Source organism: Nelumbo lutea, chromosome 5, assembly GCF_056320005.1.
Source record: "Nelumbo lutea isolate HS-2025 chromosome 5, American lotus-T2T, whole genome shotgun sequence".
Taxonomy (NCBI): Eukaryota; Viridiplantae; Streptophyta; class Magnoliopsida; order Proteales; family Nelumbonaceae; genus Nelumbo; species Nelumbo lutea.
The window spans coordinates 5,905,222-5,927,671 of NC_142688.1; the positions used below are offsets into that span (position 1 = coordinate 5,905,222).

Consider the following 22,450-nt stretch of genomic DNA (forward strand, 5'->3'; position numbering starts at 1 on the left):
GGTACTCTCCTACACAAAAGGGGTATAAGTGTTATGATCCTGTCTCCAAGAAAAAATGTCACCAGAGATGTAGTCTTTTTTGAGTCTCAACCCTATTTCCAGTCTTCTCAGAATCCTCTTCAGGGGGAGAGTAGTGAGATGGAAGAGTATTCTCATTCGCCCTTCTTTTTTGTTCCCATTTCATTACCTTCCACTACTACTAGCTGTAACATTCCGGGTCAACCTAGTGAGACTCCCACTGTGCCAGTTACTTCTCCAGATTCGACTGATGCTTCTGAAGGTTCCAGTGAACAAGAGAAAGAGATACTTACATACACTAGAAGGAAGAAGGCCCCTCAACCTCATAATTGCAACCAGTTGAACTCAGATCAATCTGTCTCTACAATCCAAGGTAATTCCGATTCACTCAATTCAGATATGGATCTTCCTATTGCTCTCTGTAAGCCTGTTCACTCTTGTACCACTCGGCACCCCATAGTTGATTATGTTTCTTACTCACAGTTATCCCCTGCCTATCACTCCTTTGTGTCTGCTCTTTCCTCTGTATGTATCCCTTCCAGGTATTCAGAGGCGGCATCTGATCCAAGGTGGAAAGAAACCATGAATGAGGAGATGAAAGCCCTAATGAAAGCAAGGATGTGGGAATTGGTGGACCTGCCAGAGGGGAAAGGCACTGTTGGGTGCAAGTGGATATTCACAGTAAAGCATAGGGAAGATGGGTCAATTGAGAGGTACAAGGCCAGACTTGTGGCAAAGGAATTTACACAAAAGGAAGGAATCGACTACAAGGAAACCTTTGCCCCAATAGCAAAGCTCAACACAGTCAGGGTTCTATTGTCACTTGCAGCAAAATTCTCTTGGGAACTTCATCAGCTGGATGTAAAGAATGCCTTCCTAAATGGTGATCTTCATGAAGAGGTATTCATGGAACCCCCACCGGGATATGATGTTGGAAAAACGGTATGTAAACTAAGGAAAGCATTATATGGTTTGAAGAAATCTCCCCGGGCATGGTTTGAGAGACTTTGTTTGGCCATGAAGAAAGTAGAGTACACTCAGAGCAGCAGATCATACATTGTTCACAAGGAGACAGGACGACAAACTTATAGCACTCTTTGTATATGTGGATGATATGGTGATTACTGGAAATGATGTGAAAGAGATGAAGAGGTTGAAGGAGTTCTTAGCTTCAGAATTTGAGATCAAAGACCTGGGAAATCTGAGATACTTTCTTGGGATTAATGTTGCTAGATCAAGAGAAGGAATCTACATATGTCAAAGAAAGTATGTGCTAGATCTCCTGGAGGAAACAGGCATGATGGGGTGCAGGCCAGCAGACACTCCAATAGAACCAAGCCATGGATTACAAGAATCAATGGGTGAGGAATACTGTGATAAGGAAAGGACCCAAAAATTGGTAGGAAAACTGATATACATATCCCTTACTCGGCCTGACATTGCCTATGCAGTGCATGTTGTCAGTCAATTCGTGCACTCACCAAAGGCCCCTCATATGAGAGTAGTGGAAAGAATCCTCAGATACTTGAAGACTTGCCCAGGGAAAGGAATTCTATTCAGAAAAAACAACAGACTTGAAATTGAAGCCTACACTAATGCTGATTGGGCTGGATCTGTTGGAGACAGAAAATCAACCTTAGGTTACTGTACATTCTTGGGAGGAAACCTAGTCACATGGTGCAGTAAGAAGCAGAATGTTGTGGCTAGATCAAGTGCAGAAGCAGAATACCAAGCTATGGCACACGGGGTTGCTGAACTTGTAGGGCTCAGAACTCTCCTTATTGAGCTTGGTATCAAGACTGAGGGTCCTCTCAAGCTGTATTGTGATAATAAAGCTGCTATCAACATTGCCAACAATCCCGTACAGCATGACAGGACAAAACATATTGAAATTGATCGACACTTTGTCAGAGAGAGAATTATTTCAGGACAACTATGTGTACCTTATACTCCATCAGAGATGCAGATTGCAAATGTATTAACAAAAGGGCTGGCATCAACAAAGTTCAGGGACATACTTGGCAAGCTAAACATGATTGATATCCATGCTTAGCTTGAGGGGGAGTGTTAGAATGTTAGAGTGTTGTTCGACTGATAAGAGTTCTTATTAGCCCAGTCTTATGTTTAACTTATCTTGTAATTGGGCCTGTGTTAATGGACCTAATCCTGTTTAGTGATTTAAGTCATCTGGGTGTCCCATCACTAATCAGAGGCATCCCAGTAATTTCTTGTACCTTGTACTATATTCATCTATAAATAAAAGACTGGTCGACTGCCTAGTACAGTTCGACATTCTCTTGAGTTCTGTGATTCTCTTCTCCTCCTTGCTACTTTGAGTATAGCTCTTCAGATTACAGAGAGGACCCTCAGTCTTAATACCAAGCTCATTAAGAAGAGTTCTGAGCAATAAGATTTCAGCAACCCCGTGTGCCATAGCTCGGTATTCTGCTTCTGCACTTGATCTAGCCACTACATTCTGCTTCTTACTGCGCCATGTGACCAGGTTTCCTCCCAAGAATGTACAATAACCCATGTGCCATAGCTCGGTATTCTGCTTCTGCACTTGATCTAGCCACTACATTCTCCTACAGACCCAACCCAATCTGCATCAGTGTAGGCTTCAATTTCAAGTCTGTTGTTTTTCCTGAATAGAATTCCTTTCCCTGGGCAAGTTTTCAAGTACCGGAGAATTCTTTCCACTACTCTCATATGAGGGATCTTTGGTGAGTGCATGAATTGACTGACAACATGCACTGCATAGGCAATGTCTGGCCGAGTAAAAGATAAGTATATCAGCTTCCCTACCAATTTTTGGTACCTCTCTTTATCACAGTATTCCTCACCCATTGATTCTTGTAGGTCATGCTTCGGTTCTAGCACATATTTCCGCTGACATATGTAGATTCCTTCTCTTGATCTAGCAACTTCAATCCCAAGAAAATATCTCAGATTTCCCAGGTCTTTGATCTCAAATTCTGAAGCTAAGAACTCCTTCAGCCTCTTCATCTCTTCCAAGTCATTTCCGGTAATCACCATATCATCCACATAAACAACGAGTGCTGTAAGTTTGTCATCCTGCCTCCTTGTAAACAATGTATGATCTGCACTGCTCTGAGTGTACCCCACTTTCTTCATGGCCATACAAAGTCTCTCGAACCATGCCCGGGGAGACTGCTTCAAACCATATAATGCTTTCCTTAGTTTACACACCTTCTTTCCAACATCATAGCCTGGTGGAGGTTCCATGAATACCTCTTCCTGAAGGTCACCATTTAGGAAGGCATTCTTCACATCCAGCTGATGGAGTTCCCAAGAGAAATTTGCTGCTAGTGACAGTAGAACCCTGATTTTGTTGAGCTTTGCTACTGGAGCAAAGGTTTCCTTGTAGTCAATTCCTTCCTTTTGTGTAAATCCCTTTGCCACAAGTCTGGCCTTGTACCTCTCGATTGACCCATCTTCCCTGTGCTTTACTGTGAAATACCCACTTGCACCCAACAGTGCCTTTCCCCTCTGGCAGGTCCACTAATTCCCACGTTCTTGCTTTGATCTCTTCATTCATGGCTTCTTTCCACCTTGGATCAGATGCCGCCTCTGAGTACCTGGAAGGGACACATACAGAGGAAAGAGCAGACACAAAGGAGTGATAGGCAGGAGATAAGTGTGAGAAAGAAACATAATCAGCTATGGGATGCCGGGTGGTACAAGAACGAATAGGCTTACAAAGAGCAATAGGAAGATCCAAATCCGAAGCGTGTGAGTCAGAATTACCTTGGATTGTGGAGACAGATTGATATGAGTTCAACTGGTAGCAATCATGAGGTTGAGGGTCCTTCTTTCTTCTGCTGTATGTAAGTATCTCTTTCTCTTGCCTACTGGAACCTTCAGAAGCATCTACTGTATCAGGAGAAGTAACTGGAACAGTGGGAGCCTCACTACGTTGACCCGGAATGTCACAACTAGGAGTAGTGGAAGGTGATGAAAGGGGAACAAAAAAGAAGGGAGAATGAGAATCCTCTTCCAACCCACTAGTCTCCCCCTGAAGAGGATTCTGAGAAGACTAGAAATAGGGTTGAGACTCAAAAAAGGCTACATCTATGGTGACATACTTTTTCTTGGAGATAGGATCATAACACTTGTACCCCTTTTGTGTGGAGAGTACCCCAAAAATATTCCCTTTGTAGCCTTGGGGTCCAGCTTGGTTTTCTTTGGATCCTTCACATGTATGAAGCATGTACAGCCAAAAACCCATAGGGGAAGAGGAAATTCTGGAAGAGTGGGGCACAAAACAGAGAAAGGAGTCTTCATACCCAATACCATAGATGGCATCTGATTTATCAGGTATGATGCAGTGAGTATAGCTTGAGACCAATATTGCTTGGGCACTTTGTGCTGGAATAGTAGGGCTTGAGCTGTCTCCAATAGGTGCTTGTTCTTGCGCTCTACAACCGCATTTTGCTGAGGGGTGTTAGAACAGGATGATTGGTGTAACATGCCTGTATCTTCTATGAATGAGTTCAGAGATCTTTCAAAGTATTCAGCCGCATTGTCTGACCAGAATTGCTTAATCTTCTTATCAAAATGTGTTTCAATCATCTTGCAAAAAGCCATAGTTATCCGTGGTACTTCATCTTGTCCTTTTAACAGATAAATCCATGTGCACCGAGAATAATGGTCAATAAAACTGATAAAGTAACGGAAACCATCAATGGAAACAATGGGTGAAGGTCCCCAAACATCAGAATGAACCAAATCAAAAGGAGCTCAAATTTCATTACTAGAAGTTGGATACAATGTTCTACATTGTTTTGACATTTGACACACATCACAACTCTGACTTGGAATTCCCTTAAACAATTCAGGAAACAACATTGCTAAAGAAGAGAAAGACACATAACCTAGCCTAGCATGCCAAAAGTGCAGCCTAGCAATTGACTCTACACTTTCTGAACTAGTAGTAGCAGAAGCTTGTAGGGATGAGCCGATGTCTGCATCAAAATAGTAGAGGCCCCCATACTCATGACCACTCCCAATCATTCTCCTCATCAATCTGTCCTAGAAAACACAATGAGTTGAAAAAAAGGTTATACTGTAGTTCAAATTTTTTGTAAGCTTTGAAACAAACAAAAGATTTGAGGTAAGACTAGGAACATGTAGGACTGATTTAAGAGAAAGGTCCTTGCTTAGGTCAACCACCCCCTTTCCAGAGATGGTGGAGAGACCCATCAGCCACTCTCATCTTATCCTGGCCAGACAACAAATGATATGAAGAGAATAAGGATGACATATGTGTCATATGGTCAGTTGCTCCGGAATCAATCACCCAAGAGGTGGAATCAATGGAACTAGTTGCACTAAAGGCAGAGACTGTACCTGATCTGGCAAGAGAGGTGGAAGCTAAAGAATTGTTCTTCAGGCGGGCTAATGCCCGGCTGAGAATCTCTACCTCACTAGTCGTGAAGCCCAAAGTACTTGGTCCAGAGGAGTTGGCAGTCTGCCCTGTGGTGGAAGAGGACACTGACGAAGTACTTTGTGAGTTGTCACTACTGTTGTTGGTGGCACGATTCCCACTTGTTGTGTGACCCTTATGTTGTCTTTTGTCCTTTCTCAAAGCAGCTGGCTTCAGATGAGGATACGAGACCCAACATTTCTCCTTTGTGTGTTTCTCGCCACCACAATGGGTACACTTGAGGGACTTCTTGTCTAGATATCTATTTCCCTTAGTAGAGACTAGGGCCGAATGTTCTCCAGATAGTTCAGTTGACTGTGTCTGGGAGTCAACTTGCATCTCCCATCTCCTGACTTCTTCATTCCTCACCAGGTAATAGACATGGTGAAGCTTCGGTAATTCATCTCTTCCTAGAATTTGTGACGTTATACCCTCATATACTGAGTCTAGGCCAGCCAGAAACTTGAAGGCTCTGCTCTCTTCAATTTGCTTGTCATGTCTCTCCTTGTCCCTGGCATTTTCCCAATCCAATATCAAGTGATGATCAATCTCTTCCCAAAGGCCTTCTAGGGTTGCAAAATATGTTGCCACGGACATGTCTCCTTGCCTTAGAGCTGCAATATCTTGGTTCAATCTGTAGATTCTAGCATTGTTCTTTTTCTGGCCGTAGGTCTTGGATACTTTCTCCCAAATCTTAGCGGCTGTGGGGAAATGATGACAGTTCTAGCCACCCGAGGAGTCATGCAGGCCAGCAACCAAGACATGACTGTGGTATTCTCCTTGCGCCACACGACATGCTCAGGACTGCCAACTTCAGGTTCTTTCTTGTCTCCATCCAGATAGCCTATGAGATCACGAGAAGTAATGAACAGTCTTGCTGAGACGGACCACTCTCTGAAGTTATATTCATCCAGCAACACGTTTGTAATCTGTAAACTGTGTAGATTAGGGTTTTCCAGGTTAGAGAACTTTGCGGCAGGTCTGTTATCTCTGGAGGAAACTTCTCCGGATAGTGAGGACATGCTGACTTCAGTCTTAGAGTAGGTTTAGAGCTCACCGAAGTGTTCACAGTGCTGGAAAATCTGGAGCTGGCAGCTCCCAAGGTAATCTTCACTTTAGCTGAAGCAGTTCGGGTACAGCAGTGGCGAGAAGTTCCGGACTGATAACCAACCTGAACTTGGAGCTGTTTACCACTGTGCTATGCTGGTTTTGCTGGGGCTTCGAAGCTTCAGTTGTGGAGAAGCTCTCCCCCTTTCGGCTAGGGCTAGGACTGCTGAAATCAGTCCTCAACTAGGTCTGTCCTATACAGACCTCTCTTAGTAGCCAAATAGCTACTATTTGCTGAAAAAGGAACCTAGTAGGACATCCACTTCTGGGCCTTACCTCCCTTGAGCCCTACAACCAAGGGAAACCCTAGGTTCGAATCTGCTTTGTTCTATTACAACCCTAGTTTTTGCAGCAACCCACAAAAGAAGAAAGAAGATGGAAAGAACAGCAAGAGAAGAAAGAGTAGAAGTAGGTGCGCCGGCTGAAACCAAAGAGAAGCTAGTGCTCTGATACCATGTGAGCTTGAGAGCTATACTCAAAGTAGAGGAGAGGAGAAGAACACCACTGGTATGCTGTGAATGTCGAACTGAACTGCCCAATCGACCATGCTATTATTTATATTTGAATGTAGTACAATGATACAAGTAATTACTGGAATGCCCCTGATTAGTGATGGGACACCCAGTTAACTTAAAACATTAAACAGGCTTAGGCCCATTAACACAGGCCCAGTTACAGGATAACTTAAACTTAAGTATGGGCTAATAAGAACTCTTATCAGACGAACACTCATACAAAGAGACTTCATTCTAACATTCTAACACCACACACACAGAAACCAACCCTTCCGGAAGAAGAAAACCCTAGCTGGAGGGAAATCTCTCTCCTCCCCACGCCTCCCAACAGAGAGAAAAGTGAATTGATCACTCCGGGAGGCCTAGAAAATTTCAGAAGCTAAACCGCCATCTTCAGAAAATCAAAAGAAAACTAACAAATACCTGGGCGCGCAAGATCGGATAAGAAACAAAGAGTCCAACTTTTCTGGGACTCTTCCCCGTACTCCAGTTCTTCCTGATTTTGATGTCGAACAGTAGATCACCTTCCTGATGTCTAGATCCCACCAAAAACTCCAAGAACTAGGCAACTTGATCCTTCACTCCCTTGAGGAAAACAGATTAACTGTTTCTTTCTCTCTCCAAAAAACTCAAAAACAGCCAAGAAACTACCCTTTTTTCTCCTCCTCTCTACGAAATACCTTCTTTCTTCCCCGTCTTTCGAGCTCTTCCATTCTATCTCTTTACCAGATTGAAGTGCAACCTCCTCAAAAAGTTTGAACCACTCAATCACATCAAGCCCTACCAGTAGTACCATGGCCTTCTTCATCTCCTTGATATTCAAAGTGAGCTGTACTTTCACTCTATACCTTTCAAAAAGCAAGTTTTTTTAACCAGCCTTCAGAAATCTTCTCCAGGTTGTCTGCTATAGGAACTCCATCTCTTTCTTGTTATACTATAGAGTTATATTTAAAAATTGAAATTTGAAATTAATACATTTAAAATTCTATTGCCTTTTAGATATGATAAAATCTCCAGGTTTCAAGAGGAAAACTAATATATTAGTAAATATTATTGCTATTTTTCTTCAAATTATATGTATGCTGACTGTTATATAAACTAGGGAACTGACCCAGAATTTAGTTTTTTATTTTATAAAATTCTATTGCCTAGGTGAGTAGGCAACTGGGCACACTATCACCTAGAATTGCATATATGCCCTGAAAACTGTGTAATACATAACCTAAAACTTACTCAAAATGCGAAACAAAAATGAACAAAAAGTTTTATGACAACTACCCACCATCAATTTCTGAACTGTTCCAGGCCGGTAAACCATTTGGTGTGTTAAGTAGCTTGAAGCATGAAAATTTGTGAAGAATTTTCTTACTAAATCGCTGTATGACTCTTCTGAAGACCATGGGATGGAACGAACAACAATCGAAAAGTGACTTGGATTAGCAGGAGATCCAGTAATATGTGCTAGCCTCATTTTAGAAATCTTATTGTATTCCTACAGACAAAAAAAAGCAAAAGAAACCTTTCGATTAAATTTTTTATGAATATAGTCAAAATTAAATAAATGTAAAACATATATTAATTACAGAAGTTACATCCTTACAAAGTAAAGAAGAACGCAAGTTGAACAAGTTATTATATATAATGCAAGACAATGGGCCCAGAGCCTGCGAAATGAACATCAAAGAAAAGAAAAGAAAATCAGATATGCTAACAATTTTGTAGAAGCAATGATTGAAAATGTTACTACAAATTTACAACATATCCATGAAAAATCTGAAGGTTAATTCTATGTTTGGTTTGAAGGAAAAAGTAGGGAAAAGAAAGGAAAGTTAGGGAAACCTATATCCGTCAAACCAAACATAGCCTAAAGGATTGAAGTTACAGACGGTACCAGAATTTGAGTATTAATCAGGTACAAATCCATATACATTTACCTTGCAATATTTGTCAAAAAGGATAAACAACTATTACAAACATCCCAAACGGAGGCGTGAGGTGCAGCCTCCTTCATAAAGAAAAAACATCATAAAATTACAAGTGTGCCCAATACAAATGATCCCTCATTACAACATTAACCCTTGCTTAGCTAAAGAATCAGTCAAAGTATTAGCTTCCCTCCCCACCCATTGTATAACCAAATTCATATGTAGTGTTAGCCATTTGAGTTTCTTTATTCCATTGAAATCAATAAGGATAATCAACTGTTACAAACACCCTATTATAATCTAATCTGCACTTGAATTCTGTTAGAGTAAGGATTGGAGAAGTAATAGAAAGACTAGAAGAAGTAGAAGGAGAAGAGAGGAGAATAGAGAAGAAGAAGAATTCTGGTTCGAACAAGAGAGATTAATTACCTCTCTAGTTGGCCAAGTTTAATTTATATGTTTCTATTCAAAAACAAAAAGACTCATTTGCCCCTACTTAAGTATGGGATACAACCACTAATAAAACATTACACATCAGCAGCTTTAAACATAAATATAAAGACCAAAATACCCCTACACAGTCGACATTAACACTCCCCCTCAAGCTAATGAGTATATATCATATAGTCCCAACTTGTTACATATGTAGTCCACTCTCCCCCGACTCAACCCTTTGGTGAACAGGTCTGCCCATTGGTTTTCTGTGTTAACAAGTGCAGTATCTATCACTCCACTCAGCACCTTCTCTCTCACAAAGTGACAGTCAACTTCTATATGCTTGGTTCTCTCATGAAACACCGGATTAGAAGAGATGTGGACTGCAGCTTGATTGTCATAATAGAGTTTCATTGTTAGGTTGAAGGTTTTTTATGTATTGATGGTTCGGCTGATAAGAGTTCTTATTAGCTTGTATTTGAGTTTAAGTTATTATGTATTGGACCTGTGTTAATGGGCCTAAGTTTGTTTAGTGTTTTAAGTTGTCTGGGTGTCCCATCACTAATCAGGGGCATTTCAGTCTTTTTTGTAACATTGTACTATACAGTAATATAAATAATAGTACTGTCGACTGGGCTATTCGGTTCGACAGTCTCAGCATTTCTTGGTCTTCTCCTCTCTTCTGCTACTTCGACTACAGCACTTCAGCTTTCATGGTATCAGAGCATTGAGCACCTTCCTAGTTACAGCCGACGCCATCTCCTCTCTCCTGCTGTCTTTCTTCTTTTTTTTTTCATCTTGGTTGCTGCTGTTAAACCCTAGGGTTGCAGGAGAACAACACAAAGTTCGAACCTAGGGTTTCCCTTGGTTGTAGGGCACAAGGGAAGTAAGACCCAGAAGCCGATGTCCTACTAGACTGTTTCTAGTAGTTAGCAGCTATTCGACTGCTAAGAGAGGTCTGTATAGGACAGACCTAGTTGAGGACTGATTTCAGCAGTCCTAGTATTGGCTGTGAGGGGCACTCTCTTTACAGTTTCAGTACTCGAAGTTCAAGTGGAGTCTGCATAGCACAATAGTGGAGAGCCCTTAGTTCCAGGTCGGTTACCAGCCCAGAACTCCTCACTTGCTGCTGTAACTGAACTTCCATAAGAACTGTGACAGTCTCGGAAAGTCTGAGACTGTGTTGAGAGCTATCAGAACCTGCTGTGAACACTTCGGCTAATCAGAACCTGCTCCAGAACTGGTTCAGAACCTTCAGAACTGCTTCGGCTAGTCTTAATCAGTGTCATCTACACAGAGGCTGCAGTCAATATGTCTTCAATATCCGGAGAGGTTTCTTCTAGGGATAATAGACCTGCGGCAGGGTCTTCCAATCTGGAAAACCCTAATCTGCACAGCTTGCAGATTACAAGTGTGCTGCTGGATGAATTCAACTTCAGGGAGTGGTCAGTTTCCGCAATGTTGTTTATTACTTCCCATGATCTCACAGGCTACCTAGATGGGAGCAAGAAGGAACCTGAAGTTGGCAGTACAGAGTATGCTGTGTGGCGCAAGGAGAATGCCACAGTTATGTCCTGGATGCTTGCCTCTATGACTCCTCGAGTTGCAGGACTGTTCAACGCTTTCCTACAGCAGCCAAGATTTGGGAAAAGGTGTCTAAGACCTATGGACAAAAGAAAAACAATGCTACAATCTACAGATTGAATCAAGACATTTCTGCCTTAAGGCAAGGTGATATGACAGTTGCCACATACTTTGCAACTCTAGAAGGTCTTTGGGAAGAACTTGACCATCACTTGATATTAGATTGGGAAAATGCCAGGGACAAGGAGAGACATGATAAGCAGATTGAAGAGAGCAGAGCCTTCAAGTTCTTGGCTGGTATGGACCCAGTGTATGAGGGTATAAGGTCACAAATTATGGGGAGAGATGAATTGCCCGAGTTACACCATGTTTATTATCTGGTGAGGAATGAAGAAGTCAGGAGAAAGGAGAGGCAAGTTGACTCCCAGACTCAACCAACTGAAAAATTTGGAGAACATTCAGCCCTAGTTTCTACTAAGGGAAACAAACATCCAAGCAAGAAGCACCTCAAGTGTACTCATTGTGGTGGTGAGAGACATGTAAAAGAAAAGTGTTGGGTCCTGTACCCTCACTTGAAGCCAGTTGCATTAAGAAAGGACAAGAAACAACAGAAGGGCCATGCGGCAAGTGGGAATCTTGTCACCAGCAACAATGGTGACAACTCACAGAATATACCAACAGTGTCTTCTTCTCCTATGGGATAGGTTGCTGATTCCTCTGGAACTGGTGCTTTGGGCTTCATTGCTAGTGAGGAAGAGGTCCTAAGCAGGGCATTAGCCCGTCTAAGGAATAATCTTTTTGCTTCCACATCTCTTGCTAGATCAGGTACAGTCTCTGCCTTCAGTGCCACTAGCTCTATTGACTCTACTTCTTGGGTTATTGATTCCAGTGCTACTGACCACATAACACATATGCCCTCCCTATTCTCTTCATATCATTTGTTGTCTGGTTAGGATAAGATGAGAGTTGCTGACGGGTCTTTCTCCACTATCTCTGGAAAGGGGGTGGTTGACCTAAGCAAGGACCTCTCTCTTAAATCAGTTTTACATGTTCTCAGTCTTACCTCAAATCTTTTGTCTGTTTCAAAACCTACCAAAAATTTGAACTGTACTATAACTTTTTTTCCTACTCATTGTGTCTTCCAGGACAGATTGATGAGGAGAACGATCGGGAGCGGTCATGAGTATGGAAGCCTCTACTATTTTGATGCAAACATCGGTTCAGCCTTACAAGCATCTGCTGCTAGTAGTCCGGAGAGTGTGGAGACAATAGCTAGGTTGCATCTTTGGCATGCTAGGCTAGATCATGTGTCTTTCTCTTCATTAGGAATGTTGTTTCCCAAATTGTTTAAGGGCATTTCAAGTCAGAGTTTAATCTGTGAAGTATGTCAAATGTCAAAACAATGTAGAACTGTTTATCCAATTTCCAATAATGAAATTTGTGCTCCTTTTGATTTGGTTCATTCTGATGTCTGGGGCCCTTCACCCATTGTTTCTATTTATGGCTTCTGGTACTTTATCAGTTTTATTGACCACTACTCTCGATGCACATGGATCTACCTGTTAAAAGGACGAGATGAAGTACCACGGATAACTATGGCTTTTTGCAAGATGATTGAAACACAATTTGATAAGAAGATTAAGCAATTCTGGTCAGACAATGCTGCTGAATACTTTGAAAAATCCTTGAACTTATTCATGGAAGATGCTGGCATATTACATCAGTCATCCTGTGCTAATACCCCTCAGCAGAATGGGGTTGTTGAGCGCAAGAATAGACATCTATTAGAGACAACTCAAGCCTTACTATTCCAGCACAAAGTCCCCAAGCAATACTGGTCTCAAGCTGTACTTACTTTATCATATCTGATAAATCGGATGCCATCTAAGGTGTTGGGTATGAAAACCCCTTTCTCTGTTTTGTGTCCCACTCTTCCAGACTTTCCCCTTCCTCCTTGGGTCTTTGGTTGTATATGTTTCATACATGTGAAGGGTCCAAAAAAGACCAAACTGGATCCTAAGGCTACAAAGGGAATATTCTTGGAGTACTCTCCTACACAAAAGGGTTACAAGTGTTATGACCCTGTCTCCAAAAGAAAGTATGTCACCAGAGATGTGGTCTTCTTTGAGTCTCAACCCTATTTTCAGTCTTCTCAAAATCCTCTTAAGGGGGAGACTAGTGGGATGGAAGAGGATTCTCATTCTCCCTCCTTTGTGGCATTCCGGGTCAACCCAATGGGACTCCCACTGTGCCGGTTACCTCTCCTAATGCTGCAGATGCTCCTGAAGGCTCCAGTAGGCAACAGAAAGAGATACTCACATACAACAGACGAAAAAGGGGCCCCCAACCTCATGACAGAAACAAGTTGGACTCGGATCAATCTATCTCTACAATCCAAGGTAATTCCAACTCACATACTTCCGATTTGGATCTTCCTATTGCTCTCCGTAAGCCTATCTGCTCTTGCACCACCCGACACCCCATTGCCGATTTTGTTTCTTACTCACATTTATCTCCTGCCTATCACTCCTTTGTGTCTGCTCTTTCCTCTGTGCGTGTTTCTTCTAGGTAATCAAAGGTTGTGTCTGATCCAAGGTGGAAAGAAGCTATAAGTGAAGAGATGAAAGCCCTAATGAAAGCAAGAACTTGGGAATTAGTGGATCTGCCAGAGGGGAAGAGCATTGTTGGGTGCAAGTGGGTGTTTACTGTAATGCACAGGGAGGATGGGTCCATTGAAAGGTACAAGGCCAAACTCGTGGCAAAGGGGTTTACTAAAAAAGAAGGGATTGACTACAAAGAAACCTTTTCCCCAGTAGCAAAGCTCAACACAATTCGGGTTCTACTGTCACTAGTAGCAAATTTTTCATGGGAACTTCATCAGCTGGATGTGAAGAATACCTTCCTAAATGGTGACCTTCATGAAGAGGTATTTATGGAACCTCCACCAGGCTATGACTTTGGTAGAAAGGTGTGCAAACTGAGGAAAGCATTATATGGGTTGAAGCAATCTCCCCGTGCATGGTTGAGAGGCTTTGTGGGGCCATGAAGAAAGTGGGGTACACTCAGAGTGGTGCAGACCATACCTTGTTCATAAGGAGACAGGATAGCAAACTTACTGCACTCATTGTTTATGTGGATGATATGGTAATTACCGAGAATGACTTGGAAGAGATAAAAAGGCTGAAGGAGTTTCTAGCTTTGGAATTTGATATCAAAGACTTGGGTCGTTTGAGATATTTTCTTGGGATTGAAGTTGATAGGTCAAGAGAGGGAATCTACATATGTCAGCGGAAGTATGTTCTTGACCTCCTAGAGGAAACAGGCATGATGGGGTGTAGGCCAGCAGATACTCCAATAGAACAGAATCATGGCCTACAGGAATTAGTAGGGGAGGACTACTATGATAGAGAGAGATACCAAAAATTGGTAGGGAAGCTGATATACGTATCCCTCACTCGGCCAGATATTGCTTATGTTGTGCATGTTGTCAGTCAGTTCATGCACTCTCCAAAGATCCCTCATATGAAAGCAGTTGAAAGGATTCTCAGGTACTTGAAGACTTGCCCAGGAAAGGGAATTTTATTCAGGAAAAACAATAGAATTGAAATTGAAGCTTATACTGATGCAGATTGGGCTGGTTCTGTTGGAGACAGAAAATCAACTTCATGATATTGTACATTTGTAGGAGGGAACTTGGTCAAATGGCACAATAAGAAGCAGAATGTAGTTGCTAGATCAAGTGCGGAAGCAAAAAATCAAGCTACGGCTCACGGGGTTGCTGAACTCCTATGGCTCAAGACCCTTCTTAATGAGCTTGGTATTAAAGCTGAGGGTCCTCTCAGACTGTATTGTGACAACAAGGCTGCCATCAACATTGCAAGTAGCCCTGTGCAACATGACAAGACATAACATATTGAAATTGATCGACATTTTGTTAGAGAGAGAATAGTATTGGGAGAACTCCGCATTCCTTACACTCCATCTGAGATGCAAATTGTAGATGTACTAAATAAAGGGTTGGCTGCAACAAAGTTCATGGACCTTCTTAGCAAGCTAAACATGATTGACATCCATGCTTAGCTTGAGGGGGAGTGTTAGGTTGAAGGTTTTTTATGTATTGATGGTTCAGCTGATAAGTTCTTATTAGCCTGTATTTGAGTTTAAGTTATTATGTATTGGGCCTGTGTTAATGGGCCTAAGTTTGTTTAGTGGTTTAAGTTGTCTGGGTGTCCCATCACTAATCAAGGGCATTCCAGTCTTTTCTGTAACATTGTACTACACAATAATATAAATAATAGTACCGTCGACTGGGTTATTCAGTTCGACGGTCTTAGCATTTCTTGGTCTTCTTCTCTCTTCTGCTACTTCGACTATAGCACTTCAGTTTTCATTAACAAGTGCAATATCTATCACTCCACTCAGCACCTTCTCTCCCACAAAGTGACAGTCAACCTCTATATGCTTGGTTCTCTCAAGAAACACCGGATTAGAAGAGATGTGGACTGCAACTTGATTGTCACAATAGAGTTTAATTGGAGTGTCAATAGAATATCCCATCTCCTGTAGAAGGTTTCTCAGCCACATTAATTCACAAGTAGTATGTGTCATAGCTCTATATTCTGTTTCTGCACTACTTCTTGTCACAACTGTCTATTTCTTACTTTTCCATGTCACCATATTACCCCCAAGAAAAGTGCAATAGCCTGTAGTGGATCTCCTCTTAGATATAGAGCCAACCCAATCAGCATCAGTATATCCCTCTATTTCAAGTTTTCCTCCACTTCTATATATCAAGCCACGACTAGGAGCCCCCTTTAAATACCTTACAATCCTTATAACTGCATCCCAATGTGGAACCCGAGGTTTCTGCATGCACTGACTCACCACACTAACTGCAAATGAAATATCTAGCCGAGTAATGGTTAGGTAGTTTAGTTTACCCACCAACCGCCTATACCTTCCAAGATCTTCAAACTCTTCACCCATATCACTGCTCAGCTTAGTTTTGATTCCATAGGTGTTTTAACTGGTTTGGTGCCTAATAATCCTGTTTCTTCCAACAAATCAAGAACATATTTCCTCTGACACAAATTAATACCATGCTTAGACCTTGCAACTTCTATCCCCAAGAAGTACTTTAGTTTACCAAGGTCCTTTGTCTAAAAGTGTTCCTGCAAAGAGATCTCCAATCTATCTCTCCCGGTAATGACAATATCATCTACATATACCACCAATAAGATCTTTCCAGCCTGAAAGTCATGACTGAAGACTGAGTGATCAACCTGACACTGTTTCATACCAAACTTCTTTACCACCTCATTGATCCTACCAAACCATGCATGGGGAGACTGTTTAAATCCATAAATGGCCTTCTTTAGTCTGCACACCTTACCGTCCTCCCCCTAAGCAACAAACCCTGGTGGTTGCTCCATATAGACTTCCTCAAGTAGATCACCATGTAAAAAAGCATTCTTGATGTCAAGCTAAAAGAGAGGCCAATCATACATAGCAGCTAGAGATATCACAACACGAACTGAACTAAACTTAACAACAGGAGAGAAGGTCTCCGTGTAGTCAATACCATAAGTTTGGGAATACCCTTTGGCAACCAGACTAGCTTTTAACCACTCTACACTAGCATCACGTAAATACTTTACAGTGTATTCCCACTTACAACTGACAGCTTGCTTACTAGGAGGAAGTGTGGTGAGGTCCCACGTATGATTATGAGTTAAGGCAGAGAGTTCTTCCATTGCATGGTGCTACCCTGGAGAGGCAAGGGCTTCCTAGACATCCGTGGGAACAACAATAGAGGATAACAAGGAGATAAACTAGCGATGGGAAGTAGAAAGGTGAGTGACAGAAACATAATTAGAAATAGGATGAAGAGTGCAACTGCGTTTACCTTTCCACAAGGAAATGGGAAGATAAAGTTCAGAAACCGGGATTGGAGCTGGTGTGGGAACAATTGCCAGATCTGTCGACGGTGATGGAGCTGGAGGAGGAGCCGGTACATATTGGCAATGTGTATACACTTGACGAATAGGTGGTTGTTCAACTGGAGGTGGCACCGGAGGCAAAGACTTGGTCACAGCTAGAACAAGTGGAATGGGATCCGCAACTGGAACTGGAAGAGGAGGAGGTGGTGAGGAACAAGAAACATCACCTGACCTAGAGAAAAATGGAGTGGACTCAAAGAAAGTAACATCAGCGCACACAAAGGAACATCAAGAGTTAGGATTATAACACTTATACCCTTTCTGGGTCCGGGAATAGCCAAGGAAGATACACTTAATGGACCGTGCATCTAACTTGTCCCTTCTCGGTCCTAGATTATGAACAAAACAGACACACCCAAAAACCCGAGGAGAAAGGGGAAACGGAGATAATGTAGGAAACAAAGTGGTGAAAGGAGAGTAACCTTTAAGGATGGACGTAGGCATCCGGTTAATCAGAAAACAAGATGTAAATACAGCATCACTGCAAAGGGGTTTGGGTACATTCATATGGTGCATAAGGGACCGAGCAGTTTCCAAAAGGTGACGGTTCTTTCTCTCAACTGCCCCATTTTGTTGTGGGGTGTAGGAATATAAAGTCTGATGGATAATGCCATGTTCCAAATACTCCTAAAATGGTGTATAAAAGTATTCACAGTCATTATTGGAACAAAGAATCTTAATGTGTACACCAAATTGGTTGCAAATTTTAGCATAAATTTTTTGGAAAATGATAAACAATTCACTCATTTCTTTCAGTAGGTAAAGCCATGTCATCCTTGAATAATCATCAACAAAAATAACAAAGTATCTATAACCATTGTATGACATTATTTTATTTATACCCCAAACATCTAAATGAACTAAAGAAAAAGGACTTGACATACGATTATCAACCCTAGGACTAAAGGGAACACGATGATGTTTCCCCAACTGACATGACTCACAATCCAAAACAGAAAAATGATTCAACGACGGAACAAGAGACTTCAAAACTCTAAGTGATGGATGACCAAATCGACAGTGCCACTAGAGAGGAGAAAGAGAAGTTTGAAGAGTTGTTGTCGCACTTCCACTACCATCAAGGTAATACAATCCACCAGCTTCATGCCCTCTAACAATCTTCATCCCTGTCTTGAGGTCCTGAAAAACAAGTGAAGAAGGGTAAAAAATGATAGAGCAATTAAGAGACTTGATCAACTTATTAACAAACATAAGGTTAAAAGGAAACTTGGGGACATACAAAACTAAGGATAAAGATAAAGGGTCTATGTTAACATTACCAATACCACAAATGGAGGATGTGGAATCATTAGCAAGGGGTAACAGAGTGTGATGTTGGGCATTGAGAGAGGGAGGAAAACACAAATGGAGTTCCAGACATGTGATCAGAGGCTCCATAGTCAATAATCCAAGGATTGGGTTTGGATGCCAGACAAGCCATACCTGAGTGTGCAAGAGTGGTTGTATTCTATTGAGATGTGGCATGAGCAAACCTCTCATACTCATCACATGGAACACACATCATCTCCTTCCCGGGAACACCTGTGGATATAAAGGGCATCTGATCAATTGGATGGCTCTCCTGTCTAGAACTACTATCACTGGTCACCGCATGATTTGCCCAAGTTGAAGGTGGACCATGGAAATCATAACAATAATTGATGGTATGCCCATCCATACCACAGTGTGTACATCTTCTTGGACCAGAACTGCGTCCTCTACCACGAACTCCCCCTAAATCTCGACCTCCAATACCTCCACCACCACGATTATACATAGGTCCACCACCGCCACTACGACCATACATCGGTACACTGCTACCACTACGGCCAGATTGAACTCCACCTCCAACACCACGGGCTCTTGATACTACAAAGGTTGACCTATCAAAGATACTGGAATTCTCTGTAGATCCAATAGGAATCCTCCGAAGCCGAGCAAACACCTCTTCTAAGGAAGGAAGAGTTGATTCTCCTAGTATCGGTGCCTGTATTGGTTCATATTTAGATTTCAATCCTACCAAAAATCTGGTCACATCTAGTTGTTCTCTCTGTTGTTGCTGAATTTTAACATTAGAGGTGAGGGGATGATACACATTCAGCTCATTGCGAAGGTTTCACATGCTAGCATAGTTCTCCTCAAAACTCTAATTACCCTGTTGCAGATTAAAATATTCATGATAAAGCTGATATACTCTAGTTGTGTTGTCTTGTCCCGAATACAACTTCTTAGCATGGTCCCAAACTTCCTTGGCTGTATCAAGAAACATGAAATTCATACTAATCTTGGGTTCCATACTATTCCATAACCAAGTTATAATCTATGCATCTTCTTGTTCCCAATCACCATACTCATGAAACTCAGTAGAGGGTTTTTCTTCCCTTATATGCTTCACTTTCTTCATTGCTTTAAGAAAGACTTCTACAGATTTCGCCCAAGGCACATAGTTTTCTCCATTCAACTTGATAGAATTCATCTGAACATTCAGGTAGTCGGTGGGAACCGTCACACTAATTTTACTTTCATTGTCTCCTATGGCTATAAAAAAAAAAAAATTTCTTCCTACTTCACCTCTCACCACACTGCACTCAGCACCACTTGTTGCTGAATTCTTCACTCTCCACACCATAACCCTACTACACGACTACTTGAAAACTTACCACACTACTCGAAACTCACTCACCCTTCGAACCACACTGAATCTGCACAAAACCCTAACACACGACAACCTGAATTTTCACCACACGACTTGGAACTCATAAACCATTTGATTCACACTGAAAAATTGCACAAAATCACTTACCTAATCACCAGAAAATCAAGCTGCACTCTACAATCCACTGCATCACTCGAATCAGCCCTCTTCTCTCCATTGATTAGGGGGGCTTCCTACAAACCACTGCAAACACCTACGAACTTGCAAACACCTCTCTAGTCGGCCAGGTTTAATTTATATGTTTCTATTCAAAAACAAAAGGACTCCTTTGCCCCTACTTAAGTATGGGGCACAACCACTAATAAAACATTACACATCAGCAGCTTTAAACATAAATATAAAGACCAAAATATCCCTACTCAGTCAACATTAACACACCCCAAAGGGAGGCGTGAGGTGCAACCTCCCTCGTAAAGAAAGAACATCATAAAATTACAGGTGTGCCCAATACATTTGATCCCTCATTACAACATTAATCCTTGCTTAGATAAAGAATCAGTCAAAGTATTAGCTTCCCTCCCCACCCATTGTATAACCAAATTCATATGTTGTGTTAGCCCTTTGAATTTCTTTATTTCATCTCTATAGAACCATATCATTGAATTTGGATCTTTTAGCCAGCCCACCACCACCTCGGAGTCCCCTTCTATTACCAGGTTCTCCAAACTCATCTCTTTTGTGATCCGAACACCTTGTAAGACTGTGTACAATTCAGCTTGTAGTGAGTCTCTGTTCCCCCCGGTCCTCAATAGAGTGCTACTATGTTCCCTTATTTTTTATGGCCCCTCCAATTCTAGAAGGACCTGGGTTGCTGACTGCTCCAATCAGAAATTTATTTCAGAAAATTTTTAATTGGAGGTGCCCAAACAACCTTGTTTTAGCCTTCTGCAGTGAACTAGAAGCCATTGAATACCAGTTCCTCCAAATATCATCAAAGGATAAGTGTCTAAACAAGTCGAAGTTAGTAGTCAATGTATATTTTGAGAAGGAATATCATCAAGATATTTTGATTAGACAATGCTAAAGAATATTTTGAGAAGGATTTTGTTTCATATTCTGAGAGGTTTGGGGTTATAGTGTTATACATCAGAGTTTTTGTCCTCATACTCCAGAGTAGAATGAAGTGGAAGAGAGAAAGAGTCAAAATGTTGTTGAAGTAGATAGGAGCATTCTTTTTGCCTCTCATGTTTTAGTGAGATTTTGGGGTGATGCAGTTTTGGTAGCTACTTATCTTATTAATTGCGTGCCTTCTCGAGTCTTGGGTTCAAATCTCCCTTTGTTGTCTTGTTTCCTAAGGATGAAGTGTTTCTTATTCCTTTGCGTGCCGTTGGTTACACATGTTATGTTCATGTTCTTAGATCTCAGAGACATAAGTTTGAACTTAGGGCTCAAAAGTGCATTTTTCTAGGGTATGCCCCCACACAAAAGGGTTATTGTTGTTTTGATCCCACCAGTGGCACTTATTTTGTCTCTATGGATGTCACCTTTGCAGAGTCACTTCCTTTTTATGGTCATTCTTTTTAGGGGGAGCATTCTATTGAGTCATTTGCTTCACCACTTCCTCTGCCTTCTCCTATTGACCTTGGGGTTGAATCCCCTATGGTTTCTTCTGTCCCATTGGAAAAGTCTCTGTCTCCTAATTCTTCCATTCCTACTCCTCCACCTGCTAAGCCTTCAATTTTCACTACTTATCCTATTGTTCAAAGGTGATACCAAAGACAAAGGCTATAGCATGAACAAGTTGTTCCCCCATCTACAGTTGAGCCTCAAACGCTCTCTTCAAGAAGCTACTTTCTTTCATATTTTTAATTCAGCAAATTCCTACTTGGTATCAGAGCATCGGCTAGGGTTTCTTGAAGCACTCTCATGCATCCCTAGATCAGCCGAATGCATGAAGTAGTAAAGGGCTGATCAATCTGCTATAGATTGCCTAGTTCTTGGAGTTTTTGGTGGGATCTAGACATCAGGAAGGTGATCTACTGTTCGACATCAAAATCAGGAAGAACTGGAGTATGGGGAAGAGTCCCAGAAAAGTTGGATTCTTTGTTTTTTATATGATCTTGGGCGCCCAGGTATTGTTAGTTTTCTTTTGATTTTTTGAAGAAGGCGGTTTGTTTTTTGGAATTTTCTAGGCCTCTCGGAGTGATCGATTCACTTTTCTCTCTGTTGAGAGGCGTAGGGAGAAGAGAGATTTCCCTCCAGATAGGGTTTTCTCCTTCCGGAATGGTTGGTTTCTGTGTGTGTGATATTAAATTATTTTTTCAAGGTCTTCAGTCTATTTTTTTCTTACTGTTGAACAGTTTAAAGTAAAATGGAGAGTTGGAATACCGAGATGAAATCTATCGGTACTGTGGGATTGGGTGTTGGAGGTAGTAGTGATATTTTTGGGTCTGGGACCATCACTACAGTAAAACTTGAGGGTACAAATTATTTGGAGTGGGCACAATCAGCTAAGATGGCTATTGGTGCCCGTGGAAAATTAGGGTATCTCACTAGACTTCATACCAACCTACTGTTTGTAAGTTCTTTGACAAAAAAATTGAATTTTTCAGTGACCTTTCTTCTTGGTAATTGTGTTTTGTAGGATTTAGAGTCAAAGAAGATGATTGGGAGTGGTCGTAAGGTGAATGGAGTCTACCTTCTAGATGAGATTCCGAGACATCAGGGCCATCATGTTAGCAGCAGTAGTAGTAGTGGGTCAGAGT

The 22,450-nt window shown here is 41.6% G+C and overlaps 1 protein-coding gene across 11 annotated transcripts in view; it reads right to left on the reverse strand.

Annotated features, from left to right (window-relative positions):
• Positions 1-22,450, reverse strand: part of LOC148850017 (hyperosmolality-gated Ca2+ permeable channel 2.1-like) — a 188,316-nt gene that overhangs the window by 108,390 nt on the left and 57,476 nt on the right. For all 11 annotated transcript variants that reach the window (XM_088946916.1, XM_088946915.1, XM_088946909.1 and 8 more), the window contains 2 exons: positions 8,687-8,750; positions 8,369-8,578 (listed from right to left, as the gene is read on the reverse strand). In XM_088946916.1, the coding sequence (XP_088803042.1) occupies positions 8,369-8,578; positions 8,687-8,750 (274 nt within the window). The remainder of the gene's footprint in view (positions 1-8,368; positions 8,579-8,686; positions 8,751-22,450) is intronic.